This window comes from Priapulus caudatus, unplaced genomic scaffold (assembly GCF_000485595.1).
Source record: "Priapulus caudatus unplaced genomic scaffold, Priapulus_caudatus-5.0.1 Scaffold10, whole genome shotgun sequence".
Classification (NCBI taxonomy): Eukaryota; Metazoa; Priapulida; class Priapulimorpha; order Priapulimorphida; family Priapulidae; genus Priapulus; species Priapulus caudatus.
In genome coordinates this window covers 1,114,767-1,131,034 of record NW_014577071.1, presented here as the reverse complement: position 1 = coordinate 1,131,034, position 16,268 = coordinate 1,114,767, and the positions used below count along the sequence as shown (strand labels likewise).

The 16,268-nt window shown below is 46.3% G+C and overlaps 1 protein-coding gene across 1 annotated transcript in view; it reads left to right on the top strand.

The window, feature by feature from the left end:
- Window positions 1–12,404: 12,404 nt before the first annotated feature.
- Window positions 12,405–16,268, top strand: part of LOC106806990 (vitellogenin-6-like) — an 8,761-nt gene continuing 4,897 nt past the window's right edge. Inside the window, exons 1-7 of the mRNA XM_014809188.1 lie at window positions 12,405–12,481; window positions 13,070–13,096; window positions 13,356–13,501; window positions 13,951–14,127; window positions 14,618–14,779; window positions 15,534–15,813; window positions 15,949–16,034. Of these exons, the coding sequence (XP_014664674.1) occupies window positions 12,430–12,481; window positions 13,070–13,096; window positions 13,356–13,501; window positions 13,951–14,127; window positions 14,618–14,779; window positions 15,534–15,813; window positions 15,949–16,034 (930 nt within the window). The 5' untranslated portion in view covers window positions 12,405–12,429. The remainder of the gene's footprint in view (window positions 12,482–13,069; window positions 13,097–13,355; window positions 13,502–13,950; window positions 14,128–14,617; window positions 14,780–15,533; window positions 15,814–15,948; window positions 16,035–16,268) is intronic.

Genomic DNA, 16,268 nt, shown 5'->3' with positions numbered 1-16,268 from the left:
AGAGGAAAATGGAAAAGGAAAAGAGAGAGATACGTGCTTCTTAGTGATCGTTTGACTCTCGTCGCCATGTAATGTTCTTATTTGTTTGTTGATTGATGATATCAAAACAATAATTGAACTCCGAAGATTATAACACCTCGTTTCGTCCAATCCATTCGCTGCTCTTTATTTTTCATTACCGGATGTCCGCTCGCGCATGCGTCAAATTGCAACATAGAGTCAGCATCGATACAAACGTAAAACACTAGGCTGGACATCACACAGGACTTGAATTTTATAAGGTGATGATGATTATAAGGTACCTCGTGAAGCTGTATAGCAGCATACACGCTCATACCACGGTGCCGAGCTACAGATACTTCCTCTGCGACAGACATCATAGGTAAGCCATGAAATTTAATTAGTGCTACACACAAGCGCAGCACGCGCACATGCTCACGCACTCACACGCACACACACACACACACACACACAACACCAACACCCACACACACACACACACACAATAACACACATACACAAACACGCGCTCATTCGCACACGCACGCACCACGCTCGCAAGAACGTAAGCCCGAACCAACGAACAGAAACGAATCGCGAACGAACGAACAAAAGAATGAAGCGAAGAACGAACGAACGAACGAACGAACGAACGACGAACGAACAGAAGAACGAACGACAAACGAACAACCAAACAAACAAATGAAGAACGAATGAACGAACGAACGAAAGAAAGAACGAACGAACGAACGAACGAACGAACGAACAACGAATGAACGAACTAATAAACGCGCGCTCACTCATGTACGCGCGCAAGCACACCCCTAGGCCACAATCGCAACAACGTACAGCTACAGGTATTTTGAGCTACGATACTATTAGATGTATGCTTCTATAATGTTACATATGATATATTCGATACTATTAGATGTATGTTTCTATAATGTTTACATAAGATATATTTTCAGCGTCCTTATTTCCTACACGAAATGAAGAGAGTGATTCTTGCGATACTACTGCTCTTTTCCCTGCGGCGTCCACGCAAGCGGGTAAGCGCACTCGCACACGCTTTCTTACGAGGATTTATATGGCATAATTACAATCGTTTGCTACATAAAGTCGGTATGAATACAATGAACAACTTATTGCGTAGTAGCTTAAATGTACTCTACAGTAGAATAGTTTATATTGTTATATTTTAAAATATCGCGCTAAGCTATTTGTGTTAGTATGTGTATAGGCGGCGGTGTAATAGAAGAATTTTAATTATTTCGTTTCAGCATGCGGCGCGTCAAACGCCGAACACATATTGCTGCAATGGAAGGCTCAGTTATGAAAGGTTCGAAAACGCGCATGCTGCATACTTCTGCGTAAGAACAGCCGAACCACACATTTCTGCAATGGAAGACTCAGTTTATAAGGCATAAACTATTCGTGTTATTAATCTATGCCATACATCTATGTTTGCGAACTATAATGCATGTTGCGAACAGTAATTCACATGGTTATGTATGTGAACTGGCGATTTCTCCATAAACTGACTGATATGATTGAGTGCCACTTGTTCATATGCTTATGAAATGGTAATGAATTATGTATACTGGCGATGTAGCAGATCGAATCTATCTATATACTATTGTATGGTAAATTCATTGTGATTTTCAAATGACAAATTATGGTATCATTTTGCGGGCAGTACTTTAACTTTTGTTTTCTTGTTAGTATAAGAATTGATAAAATTAATATCATATCATAATGATGCAAGACATTATAGCTACAAAATGTGCACATGTGTTTTTTTAAAATAATCTTACTAGGTTAATGCGGAGATATCATTAATTAGGGCAAAGATCGCTAGAATTTTACGGGTAGAATTAATCGTATGCGTAATAATGTATAAGTAACATGTTTTTTAGTAATTACCAAATATGCGAATAAAATCCCGCACGTACCTTATAAATATCATATTGCTTATTGTTTTTGTTATTGATTTTGCTGCGCTGCGTGCGCTTGCGTGCGTGATGTGAGTGCGCTTACTAATAGGGGCTAGAATTATTATTGTATTTATTATCAGGACTAGAAAATTATAGCGGGAAATAGGAACGCTAAAATACATTATATGCAAATAATATTGAATACCTTTTGAATTCAACAGACAATCAAAACACGTGGCGGTATGCTGCTATGTTTGTGTCCATGGCTGCGTGCATGTGTACATGCTGCATGGTCAATCCGATCTACATCGCAGCCATGCGCCACAATTCTCCAGTATTGGCTTATATGCAGTATATATGCTGTAATGCAAATAGAATGGCGCTCACGTCGCTCGTCGCCCTGGACAGCGTGCATGCGTGCATGGTGGCGTGCATCGTGAGTATGTGTGTCGCGTCTTGTGACGTGCGCGCGAGCATTGCGTTCGTCCCTCTGAGATTCCACGCCAAAACACAATTTCATGACTTTGCATAAATACGCCGTAAATAAAATATGCATTGTGTTAGCAGCGTGGTAACGTGCGTATTTGGCCGGGGGGGTGTAGGGCATCAACTTCGGAACTGGGTAGGGGTGCCTCGGGACCTTGAAAACCTGACCCTGTCGCAAACGCTTTGCGCCTAAATACACCCTGTCCCAATATACTGCTCTAAAAAGTAATACCCAGTTGAATATTGGCACACTTCGGTTATGTCGCTTCTCCTGTCAATAAGGCAGATATTTGGGCCAATATCAGCCTGGTGAATATGGGCCCAATATTGTTTTGCCAATATTGGGCCGATATTGGACAATTCTGCCTAATTGAACGCACATATCCTGCCTATATTGGTCCGATATTGGCTGGTGATATTGGCCCAATATTGTTTTGCAATATTTAGCCAATATCAGCTTGATGGTTGGGTATCTAGATAACCGCGTGTGCCATCTGTTCCCGTCAATAATGATGTTCGGAAATATCCCTGTCCAGGGGGCACGTCGTAGCCTTTAAAGCGCACAATGCGCATCCAAACGCTAATTTCTTCAGTACTAGACTAGCAAATATGTCGTGTCATGCATATATCATACTACCTTATGCAAAAATAACTCTAGTTCCTCCATTTGACTGCGCGTTCCCACAAGAAAGAGGTGGCGAAATCAGGTAATCAGGCGCCAACAGCTAAATTGGTCTTCAAACAACATAACATCGAAGTGGTGACGTGACGTCCCATGTTTTATCTTTGCTGCGCCCGTACCGCTGTACCGCGGCACCGCTGCACGGTTGCTTGGAGATTGTGGGATGACTGTCAAACAACATCGGAGGTAATTTTCAAAATACTTTTTATAAGACAACGCGCAGTGAAATGGGAGGCAGACTAGAGTTTATTTCTTGCCATAAGGTAAGTATGATTATGACATGACACGAAGTATTTGCTAGTCTAGTACTGAAGAAATTAGCGTTTGGATGCGCATTGTGCGGCTTTAACAATGGGCGTGCCCCCGGGGTATTTTGTAATGGCTGCTGTCGCCCCGTTAGCATCAACGCCGTCACAAAATAACCAAGTCACGTATAGTCGTCAAACACGACAAATGACACCATATTTCATGGATTAAACAAACGCAGGTAACGTTGACAGCATTGCTCATTGACAGTTTTATACGTCACGTTTCTGTGCATTTCCACGTAAATATAAGTTATACGAGCATGAAACAATAAGCGGAAATCAGAAATGTATTATTTATTATTTATTATATATATATATATATATATATATATATATATATATATATATATATATATATTTATTTACTTATTTAGACATATTATATTTATATTATATTATATAGCTGCATACCCTATAGACCGCACAAACAGTTAGTAATCTATTGAAACACGGTGCATAGCCTGGCGCTACGGGGCGTGGATCCCATGAACTAACAGTCATGTTGGGCCGCGGCCAACAAAAATGACGCCATGTTAGAAACGGAAGACTGTCGATTCAATTAGTATAATTAATAGTGTCGTCAGGTGCATCAAATCGATGGAAAGTGTTATTGAGCTAAAACACACTCTTATTTTAGTAGATCCCCACGTACACTAGGGCGGCAGTACATTACACGGGTGACGAATAATTGGTGCATGGTGCATGGCAGATAGCGCTTATATATGAACTGGGTGTGGTGAAATAACGCGAATACGTGATTTAAGGCTAAATACCGAATCATCGCGAGACTCACTCCTATGATCTATATAGATAGCACCAGCATCCGTCACTGAGTGTACTGATACGTCCATCTGTGCGTGCCATGATTACGTGCTGATGCTGGCGATTCCGGTGGTGCGCCTGACAGGTCTGGCTAGAGGAAAGCTGAGAGAGTTGAGGGGAGGGGGACGGTGTCTTTCGGACCGTGTTTCCGACAACCTGGGACCCGTTGTCAGAAACAAAATTAGTCATAACATTAGTCTTAACTTCAGCATTAACTTTTACGATGTTTCTAACAACGGCTCCTCTGTTGTATTACTGAAAACGCATGGCACTCTATTTTTGATTGTATTTGTCTTTCGTTGTAAAATACTTGCTGGTTTAGGTGCATATTAATGCCTTGGTGCAATAAAGCCAAGGCAGAATTTTGTTGTGAAAATATTCTACAGTACAGTTCGTGTTTTATTTTCTCCTCGGCATAATAGCCTACGTTTCATCAGACAGAGTGCATGTTTACGTGAAAATTTGGATGTGTTTCCCTGAATACTCGTCGCGTCAATTCTCTGACCAGAATTTCGCTAAAAAGAACCATGTATTTTATAAACTACCCCTCTATCTATGCACCTCTTTCGCCACTCAGGAGGATAAATTCAGTCAATTCATGAGCAAGCCCGTGCATATCATCTCCTATTTCATGCAATCCGTTTGGGATGAACACTGGCTACTGACAGTAACAGCATAGTGCCTCTCTGATACGTCTTTATGTATGTGTTATCGTATTAACAAAATTAAGTACCACACAATTTCTCGAATGCTCGATATATAATTAAAACATTAAGAAATAGTATTCTAACTATGTATGGAATTTTATTCGCAAATTTGCTTAAAAACAAATTACTCATACATTAATGTATACCGATTAAAAATATATTGGAACGAATTTAACGGCAACACAATCGCAATGCAGAACTAAAAATTTCCCGACAGTTTTGAATTTTTGTCAGTCTTATAGTGTTTAAACCTTGAATGCTTGGAAATGTAAATCGCAAACAACCATGATCATTACGCTATATTAATTATGTCTCAGCATTTCCAATAATAAGATTACAAGACATATTCGTCAATACATTGCGGCTAAGACCAAACCGTATAATTATATAATCGTTAATTTTAACAAGTTATTAAACAGCTTATTAACGTTGCTTCAAAATAATCACTGAACCATAATTATTAAACCAATCGCTTTAATAAATAAAAAAGTATTTCTCGCAAAATGATACCATTAATTTACTCACTTGAAAATTATAATGAAGTTACCAAATATTAGAATGTAGATTGAACTTTACTCTGCTAATCGCAGTATATTTAAATCGTTACCATTTCATAAGCTTATGAATTAGTGGCACTCAATAATATCAGTTCAGTTTATAGAGAAAGCCACCAGTACACATACATAAGCACGCAGATTTCCAATCGACGAGCACAGATACTCGTAAACATGAATTTAATCAAACGAACCCAAACCACGAAGACGTATTGCAGCATGCGTTACTCAAACCTCTTTTCCAGGTGAGTCCATTGCAGCAAATGTAATAATTACTGTTATACTGCCCACACACTAAAATGAAATCATTAAAAATTCTTCAATTTCCTCCACCTCATTTTATGTAAATAGTTTTACCGCGATCATTTAAAATATAACAGGCAACGTATTCTACTGGAAATACGTTTGAAACCACTACGATATTAATGTTTTTATCATTATGTTCCAGTGGTTATACAGCAAACGAGTGTTAAAACGAGGCCATAAAATCTTGATAAGAAAGCGTGTGTGAGTGCGCTTACCCGCTTCCGTGGACGCCACCAGGGAAACGAGCAGTAGTATCGCCAAGATCACTCTCTTCATTTCGTTGTTGGATATTGAACGCTGAAAATATCATTTGCAAATATTATATGACATTCAAAAGTATCGCAGCTAGAAACTAAAAAACACGTATGGCTGCACGTTGTGCGACTGTGCTTGGGGTGCGTGCTTGCGAGCGTGCGTGTGTATGTGCGCATTCGTTAATTCGTTCGTTAGTTAGTTTGTTCTATGTAAGAGGGCACATGCGTGTGTGTGCGTGCGTGAGTGTGTGTGCGTGTGCGTGTGCGTGTGTGTGCGTGTGTGTGCGTGTGTGTGTGTGTGTGTGTGTGTGCGCTGCGCGCGGCGGTTGCCGTGTGCTGTTGTTGTGCGCCCTGATCTCAGCGCCAGGCGCGGCCACTAAAGCCGGCCCAGCCAGACTCGCGGAGGCAACGCGCGGGCATGCACCACGCGCCCAGCTACCGTGTGTCGACCACGTGTCGCGGTGTGTGGCTGTGTGCTTGTGTTGGCTGTGTGTGTGTGTGTGTGTGTGATGTGTGTGTGTGGGTGTGTGTGTGTGTGGTGTTGTGTGGGTGTGTGTGCGTGCGTGGTATCAATTATACAATTTCATTACGTACCTAAAGTCTGTCTCAGAGTAAGACATCAACAACCCAGCAATGTGGTAGTGAGCGTGCACTGGAATGTACGCTAGCTTGGCTGCAGTTTGTCCTAGAACGCATTAGTCAGTCAACGCTACATTCCAGTGCACCGTTCACTACCACATTGCTGGGTCTGTTGATGTCTTACTCTGAGACAGACTTTAGGTAACGTAATGAAATTGCTATAATTGCTGCCATCGCCGCGCGTTATAGACATACCCCCCGGCGACCAATCACCCCCTGACAATTTACCGCCCGGACAATTACCCCGTGTGCAATCACCCCGGAACAATCACCCCTGACAATTCACCCCCGGACAAAAACACCCCCTGAACAATTACCCCCGGACAATTACCCCCGCGACAATCACCCCGCGACAATTCAACCCCCTGCACAATTACCCCCCGGACACCTACTTTACCCCGCGGACAATCACCCGGACAACTTACCCCCTAGACAATGTACCCCCTGACAATTACCCCCGACAATTACCCCCGGACACAATACCCCGCGACAATTACTACCTCCGCGGACAATCACCCCCGGGACAATTTACCCCGGACAATAACCACCCGGGACATTGTACCCCCCCATCCGATTCACCCCCGGAGCGAATTTACCCCGCGACTATACATGCCGCCCGGACATTTACCCCCGCGCACTAATTAACCCCCGGACATTTACCCCATGCCCATTCACCTCACCCGGACAATTACCCCCCGGACAATCACCCCCCGGACATTTACCCCCGGACCAATTACCCCCGGCACATTTTACCCCCCGGACAATTACCGCCCCGGACATTCACCCCGGACATTTACCCCGGACAAGTTAATCCCCCGGCAGATTACCCCCCGTATGCCATTCACCCCGCGAATTTACCCCCCGGAACAATCCCCCCCCCCAGGACATTTACCCCGGACATTTACTCACTTGTGTATGATTCGATGCATTGGTGTGAACAGTGATAAAGGTGAGGAGTAGTAGAGGAGAAGGAGAGAAGGGTGGTGGATGAGCGAGCGAGGTGGAGAAGGTGTGCGAGAACGGTGGTGAGGAGGCATGGAGGAGGAGGGAGTGAGGGAGAAGGTATTGAGGGGAGAGGATGAGGAGGAGATGATGCGGTGGAGGAGTCTAGACAAGGGGAGGCGAGTAGAAGGAGAAGGAGGACGCGCGGGAGAAGGTGGGGAGAAAATAGCTGGAGAGCGAGGAGCGGGCAGAAGTGGAGCGAGGAGGAGGAGGGGGCAGAAACGTGGAGGCGCAAAAGTAGCGCAGGAAAGGCAGGCGCAGAGGAGTGGATGAGGAGGAGGCAAGAACGTGGCGGAGCAGGGGGGGAGAAGCGAGGGGAAGAGGGAGAAGGTGGTAAGAGGAAGAGGTAGAGAAGGCGAGGAGGTAGCGGAAGGCCAGGTGGTGGAGGAGGAGGAAAGAAGGTGGTGGAGGAGGAGGAGAGGAGGAGGAGGAGGAGGAGGATGAGAAGGAGGAGGAGGAGAGGAGATGGTGGAGGAGGGGGAGAAGGTGGGGAGAAGGTGGTAGAGGAGAAGGAGGAGGGAGAGAAGGTGGAGAAGAAGGAGAGGAGGAGAGGAGGAGAGGAAAAGAAGAGGAGGTGGAGGAGGGAGGAGGTAGAGGAGGGCGCCTCTCGTGAAGTGAGTTCAAGGTGAGGGTTCTGCTTGCCTCTTGTTTACATTATATGCAGTACTATTATAACACAATGCATCAACAATCGGCTACGGTGAAATTGACGCAATATATTATTTTATTGGCTTATTCACCCACATTCTCGATTATAACATACTCACAATAAGTAGACCGAACCGGACTGCTTTTTATGCTCGAGGGGCTAAAATCTAGTAGGTGCTCGTTATCAATGCTGCTAGCTAGCTCACTGCAAAGATGCGATGTTCTATATGTCATAACGAGCCCTTGATCAAAGTTGGCATCGTCATTGGTTAGCATTATACCTGGCAAGCGACTCTTTAAATGTTAAATCAGTTAAGAATCAATTAAAGTTAACTTAACAATTAAAGTAAAAATCAATAACAGTGTGACTTCGTGCTCAGCCTGTGCGCACTATTCGAATCGGTGCACTCTCGACTGTTTAGAAAAATTCCCACGAAGATAACACGCGCCATTTAACTCCAACGTGATACATCGTAACATATTTAACTACAATGTATATATTTCCTAAGCGGATTTGATTTGATAAGGCCGAAAGATAACGTGCTCCTTGAACGCACGTTTGAAGGGCGAAGCGCGCATTCCACGCGCAAAGTGCGCGATGCGCACTTTTCCAGCGAGGGTATATTCCTGCATGCGCAGCGAACAACATATTCGAACACACTGTGATCACACCGTCCACCCATACTCATAAAACAGAAATGTGAAAGGGGAAGCATGATTTATTAATAATACATTTGCGTTGCTTTAAACGCTCAAGCTAGTATTCCCGTCTTATCACCCCATTCTAATGTAACAGACGCCCACACACCACGAATCGCCTTCGTATCGCCGTCTCACGACTGTCAGACAGTGAGCAGAAGCCGCCGAAGCGATCGGACGTCGCCAGGCGCCGGTCCATACGCACGAGTGCTCCTCTCTTTCTCTCTCCTCTCTCTCTCCTCGTCGTCGTCTCTCTCTCTCGGGAGGTGGCTCCGCCGTTCCTAGCTCTATTATCGTCACTTTTACTAATATCTTATATAACTAGCCGTACTATATATAGTATATAATAATATATATCGTATATATAATACGAAGCTTTCCCCAGCCGTTCAGCATTTAGATAGTTCGCTGATCGGAGCATCGGGCAGTAGAAATGAAACTTCGGCTAGGGAGTTGATTTGCGCTAAGAAGTGTAGTGTTGTTGTGGGAGAGTCGAGGACAGAGCATAGAGACCACAGACGTGCGACTGAGACTCCGTCGCAACACAGGCCACTGCACCGAGCGCTCCAGGAAGAGTCGGGAAGGCAGTGGGTGAGCCAGGACGTATCACAGAGAACAGAGGCTATGTTGAGTGCTCTGTGGTAACTAAGAACCTACAACTATCATATATTGAAGCCGTTATTGAGCGCAGCTTGGAGGGAAAGAGCCAGAAAGAAGGCAGTGAGGAGTGGCGGGGTGGAAATTGAGGAAGCCATTTAGGTGATGCAGGAAAGCAGGAAGCAGTGCGAGATTCTTGGAGTGGCGAACAACAGTAGAATGCCCGTCGACATGCAACGAAACCGGACACGGACGGTCAGGCGGGGCGCCGCGACGTGGAGGCAAGACGAGCGGTAAAGCGTCATCTGCCGTCCAGTTGCCATGGCACGCGTCGCACGCAACCCGATCGGCCGCACTCGCCAAGTCCAAAGCAGGAGGCGCCCAGATCTGTGGCGATGTCGGCGGAGGAACAGGAGAAAACAGGAGAGGCGGCGCGAGGTGCTCTCTACCCGTGGAGAGCCCATGTTCGACTGTAAGTAAGGACCCGATCGCTATCAAAGACACAACTCTCCGCACATCGGCGAAGGGCAAGCCGCGGAGAACGACAAGCGCACGGTGACCGGGAAAGACTCGGGCGCACACCATCACCCACCGCCGTCCGCGTACCCGGCTCCCGCGTCCACGAACCGACCCCCCGCCTCCGCTTCAAACCCTGCCATGTCAATTCCCCCCACGTTCCAGAATGCTGACATCCGCCTCCCCGCCGGTTCTCAGCCGCTGGTCAACGTGCTTTCGGATGCTCCCGCCTCGGGCCCCCACATCGACCCCAACTCCCGGACTCCCCCCACGTCCCCGCGGGCCGCCCGAGCGGATTGCCGCTCCACAACTGACCCCGGCCCCTCCCGCCTCGACGCCGTGCGACACACAGCGAATCCCACGGCGTCGCCGGCGGTCGCGTCGGCGCGGTCCAAAATTCGCGAGACGAGAAAACCGGCGGTACCGTTCTGCTGCCGGACTGACCGTCCGCCGAGACGCACGCAGACGGGCCGCTCGCAGCGCCACCTATTGCCAGCGTGTCATCGCCGGCAGAAAAAAAAAAAGTCGGGTCTCGCCACGGGGCGTCCTTCTCGTCAATCGGAGACGGGCAGGGTAGCGCTGTAACGCGGGGCGGCATTAATGACCGACCGATCTGGTGAGCGGGAGTTAACGCGCGGGGGTGGCGACCAGCGGCAAGGCAACGGACTTCGGAAAATCAGTAAACACGACTCACGGCCGAAGCGCGCCAAACTGCACCCGGCTCGCTTCAGAGACCAACAGGCGACCGCCCGCGCGCGCCGCCCAGTGCCTACCTGCCTAGGGCGGCGACTTGCGGTAACAATGCAAGAGTTCTCCCGGCAGGCCAGCGTCGACGCAGTCGGCGGGACACAATCGCCGGTCGTTCGTGACGCACAGGGCAGAAGGTTCGTGGAGAAACCCTTGAGGAGAAGAGCGGAACGACGACACCATCGGCGTCGAGCGATACAGAGTCCGTCGGCCGGCCGTCCGCGTTCCCAGAGAAGATGCGCGCAGCGGAGGAGGGAGCGACACGCCGCGCCGAGGAAGGAGGAACCCGCACGAGAGGAGGGAGAACCTGCGCCGAGGAAGGAGGAACCCGCCCCGAGGAGGTGAGGAACTGCGCCGAGGAAGGAGAAGGAACCCGCACCGCCCGAGAAGGAGGAACTCGCGCCGAAGCAGTGATAACGCGCGATGGCTGGGCAGCGGCGCAACGGCGACGAGACGCTACCCACACACAGATGGACCGATGCAGCGCGGGCAACGCCGGAGAATCTTCGCAGGCGTTGCCCCCACACACAGCCGGGGCCGACCTGGAAGGAACTCAAGAGGAAAGCACCGCGTAGTGCGTGAGCTGCCGGCAACCACACGAGGCTCCCGCCGCCGCACTCCGGACTGAACTGCGAGCGCAGTGCCAGTCGTCCCGTCTCGGCCGCCTCGGTGCTGCCCGTCTGTGATCAGCGCGGAGCGGCGACGCGTGGGACCCCAGGCTCGGAGAGGCACGGAAAGGGTTGCGGCGGGCGCGCAGAACTGAGCCGCGACCAGATCACGAGACCTGGCAGGCGATGTAGCGATCGCAGGCAACGCTGTACGACAGGGTGAAGAGCTAGGTCCGCAGCAAGTCGCGCAGCAGCACGCCGACAGCGCCATTCCCGCCATGGCACGGCGCCGGCGAGCTGCACGGACACCAGGAGCGTCGGACGACGAGCCCAAGAAAGGCCCCTCCGCCGCGAAAGACGAAGCACGAAACAAAAGGCGAGAAAGAACGAACATGACGCTTGCGGAGGAAGCGCCGTCAGTGCGAAAACCAGATCAGGAGAAGTTACATGAAGAGACCTCGGTGCGAGTCGCCGCCGGCGAAGCGGCGGCCGGACGCCGAGAAAGAGCGTGCACGAGATCCGAACAACAGCACCAGGAGGGACCACGCGCTCGACGAAGTTGCGACGTGAGTTGGGGCCGGAGCGTCGCCGGAGGCCGACGGACACGGTTCACAACACACACACCTCACATATATATATATATATATATATATTATCATATTTATACAATGTATATGATGTTTATTCGATGTGCGGTGGCTTTCCAAGGTGATTTCAATGACACAAAAGTAACCCTTTCAGCAGTAAATTAAAAGAATGAATAGCTATTTCCAGTCGACCCACATGCAATCTGCTGAATCAGCATCCAGCTGCCTTCTCCAAGAGCAGGGATCGGTCAGTCCCAGGCTCGATTATCCCGCCTATAAAAGCCCAACGGCGCTCTTCAGCCACAATCCCAAGAAAGGAGACACCAAGCCACAATGAAGTCTCTTTTCTTATGTCTTATTGGGGTCGTTGGAGTAGCGCTAGCCTGTAAGTATATGCTGGTTACCTCTCTCTCTATATATGTATATAGTAGATATATCGTATATAATATATGTGTATAATTATATTGTGTGCGTAATATAACTGCATAATATATATTTCCATCGGCATATAGAATATAAACGGTATATTTTATATGCTGGCATGAATATTTATAATGCATTTATGAATGCATATTACGCATACTTGGTGTAGTCTGAAAGCACGAGCTTCGTAGTTGATGTCCGTTTTGTAGTTAAACGCAGCTTAATTGTAACGGCGCGTTCACTGTTTAGTGGATATTTTCGTTGATCAATTATCAATTCTATAGACTTAAATCTAAATTAGATGTGTGAAAGTGACACTGCGTGTTTAGAGAACTAGAATTAAATTAATATTTATTGAGTGAAGAGTGAGAAAAAGCTTTCTCCGCTTGACGCAACCTATAAATTTGCCGAGGAAAGTAATGGTGGCGAAGGTTATATAGACCCACGAAGTTACGGAATCTGAGATATTTAATTTCACGCGCGGATAACGTTATATGCTATTTGCTATGATTATTAATTACAAATCTAATTTATGTTTTTTGTTCTCTAGACTACCCGGTGCCTGTTACTGAAAAAGGCAAGTTGTATTAATAATATTTTTGTATTTGATAGCGCGTCGTAAAACGCGGACTAGAAATGTTCTGCCTCGCTCTTTCATATTTTAAATTAAATAATAACATATTGCTTATTATTATTATTATTATTATTATTATTTACTGTTAATATTATTATCATTGTTATTGTTGTTATTGTCACCATAATTATATATATATATATACGCGGTTTCCCTGTGGTTTATCGCCTGATGCAATAATAATACACATGCATTTGAACAGCGTATAAGCCGGGACAGGTGTACAAGTATGCGTACGAGACCCAGGTTCTGACCGGCCTGCCCGGTGCCAGCCGGTCCTACTCCGGCCTCAAAGTCAGGTCGACCATCTACATACAGTTCCGCAGCCAGACAGCTGCAGTGATGAAGGTAAGTAATAAACTACGGTAGCGAATTCCAACTCGCTAATTAAAGCTCTCATAATTAGAGATATTAAAGATTTTTTTCGGCAACATTTTACTAGCAATAAGCGGGTAAATTTAGGTATAATCTAAAGCTTTTACTTAACGAGGCCGGGATACGGGCGATAGGAATGTCAGAATATGTTAGATTTTGACACGCACGCGTACTTTGGTAGTGAATTCCAACTCGAATTGCACATGTTGAATATTCTTTCGCAATTATTTCACTAGCAATAAACGCTTAAATTTAGGTATAATATCAACGCTTTTTTCAACGATACCGTGTTACCGACGATAGCAATCTCAGAATAAAATTTTGATGCGCGCGCTTAGCCAGTCGGATTTCACCGCGTGTTCAACCTGTAAGTGGATGAAGCTGATTGCTCATGTGTGTGTGTTTCGTCTTCAACATTGCAGCTGGGCAGAAGCCCAGAGGAGATCTTGATCGGCAAGTACCACGGAGATGTCCCCGTGGGCTACGAGCCGTCTGGACCCCACACGCTCGAAGATTTCCAGTTAGTGCCCCGTGAGGATCTGGAATATTTGCGACAGCATTTGTCCAGGCCCGTATCCTTCACGTATGACCGCGGCCAGGTATACCTATATATAGAACGCATTTGTTATCATTCTACAGGAATCATAATAATGATGTTATAATTTAACAATATTCTGTTTTTAATCGGCTACACTAACACGTGGAAGATACGGTACTAAAATAAAATATAGATTGATGGCCGTGTAAACGTTCAGTAAGATTTCTACGTAAACGACGCGTCAATAGGCCGTTGGGTCCTTACCACAGTTATATATATATATATAATATATATATATATATATCAATAGTACATGATAATGGAGTATATAATGGTAATACATCTCCCATTATGTACTCTTGATATATATATATATATATATATATATATATATGATAATACTACTTCTCTCAGTTCAACCACCAACTTGAATACTTAAATATATTACGCGAATGTACCGCATGAAATTCGTGTGCCCGCGGATCGCAACAGAACGCCCACATCCCAGTGCGAACACGAGAACTTAGACTATGACGTCATGTGGTTCACAGGTCAGGAAGATCCAGGTGCCATCCGAGGACCCTAAGTGGTCAGTCGACATCAAGCTCGGCGTGTTGAACTTGTTGCCCATTAACTTGGAAGCTCTCGCCACGCCAACGCTGCGCGCGATCTCTCAGACGGAGAAGCTCGCTGGCCACTACGAAGTGATGGAGGTACGACTTATTTCTCTCCCTCTCTTTCTCTCTCGCTCTCTCCCGCTCTCTTTCTTTCTCTCTCTCTCTCTCTCTCTATTTCTCTCTTTCTCTTTCTCCCTCTCTCTTTCTCTCTCTCTCTCTATCCATTTCTCTTTCTCTATCTCTCTCTCTTTCTCTCTCTGTCTGTCTTTCTCTCTGCTCGTTCTCTCTCTCCCACCTCTCTCTATCTATTTCTCTCTCGCTCTGTCTCTATTTCTTTCTCTCTATCTCTCTCTCTTTCTTTCTCTGACTGTCTCACTCTGTCTACCTCTTTCTCTATCTCTCCCACCTCTCTCTATCTCTTTCTCTCACTCTCGCTATCCCTTTCGCACTCTCTCTCTCTCTTTCGTTCTTTCTTTCTTTCTTTTCTCTCTCTCTCTCTCTCTTTCGCTATTTCGTTCTCTCTCTCTCCTGCTATTTCGTTCTCTCTCTCTCTCTCTCTCTCTTTCTCTCTATTTTTCAGTTCGTATTCGATTTTACACGCATAGCACGTCGGAATTTACCCGACATTGAGTATCGTTATATCTAACCAACTTGCGCCTCACTGAAACTTTTATTATATACTCATTATTATTACCATAATATATACATCACATCATATATTTACACTAGCCAATTTATACTATACGGAATAATTTATTTTATATAATAAAATAATATTATACTTACTTATTAATACATTTTATTATACTTAGGATTTGCTATGAGATTATATTGCCGATTTTCATTACAGGAAAGCCTCGAGGGTAATTGCAAAACTATCTACTCCGTCCTGCGCGCTCCATACATGCCCGTGCCGACCGCCAGGAGTAACGCTGCTTACGAGTCGCAGCCAGGTCTGCTCGTCACCAAGGTGTACGACCACTCCAACTGTGTGACGAAGCCCATGAACGGTCACTCATGGTTGCAGGCCGAAGCCTGCAGCGCATACAAGCGCAGCGAGGAGGCCCACGACGAATGCATCCGCCACAAGGTACGGGTTCTGCTGTCTAGTTTAACGTTTAGCCGTATACGTATGCGCGCCATGTAGGTAGGGTACGGGTTCTTCTGTCTAGTTTAACGTTTAGCTCAACGTATGAGCGCCATGTAGGTCGGGTACGGGTTCTGCTGTCTAGTTTAACGTTCAGCTTAACGTTTGCGCGTCACAGGGTACGCGGCTTTATACTACCTATTTTTACGTTTAGAGTTTGGTTTGTACGTCACGGGGTACTTTCAGTTTAACACTCAGTTTACGGTGAGGTTCACGGGTGCGCGTTACAACGTACGTGTTTTTCTAATGAATTTTACGCAGGTTTTGCGTTAATGATTATGTTTACGAATCGATAAGTACGTTCGTGGTACCGTACGCACGTTAGGTTATTGAATACAAGCCAAGCCCGCTACGGAAACACATGTTATGGCCCTGTCACACATTGACGATTTAGCCAGCGTATGCCGGACGTATCAAAAATTTGGTGAATACGCTGGC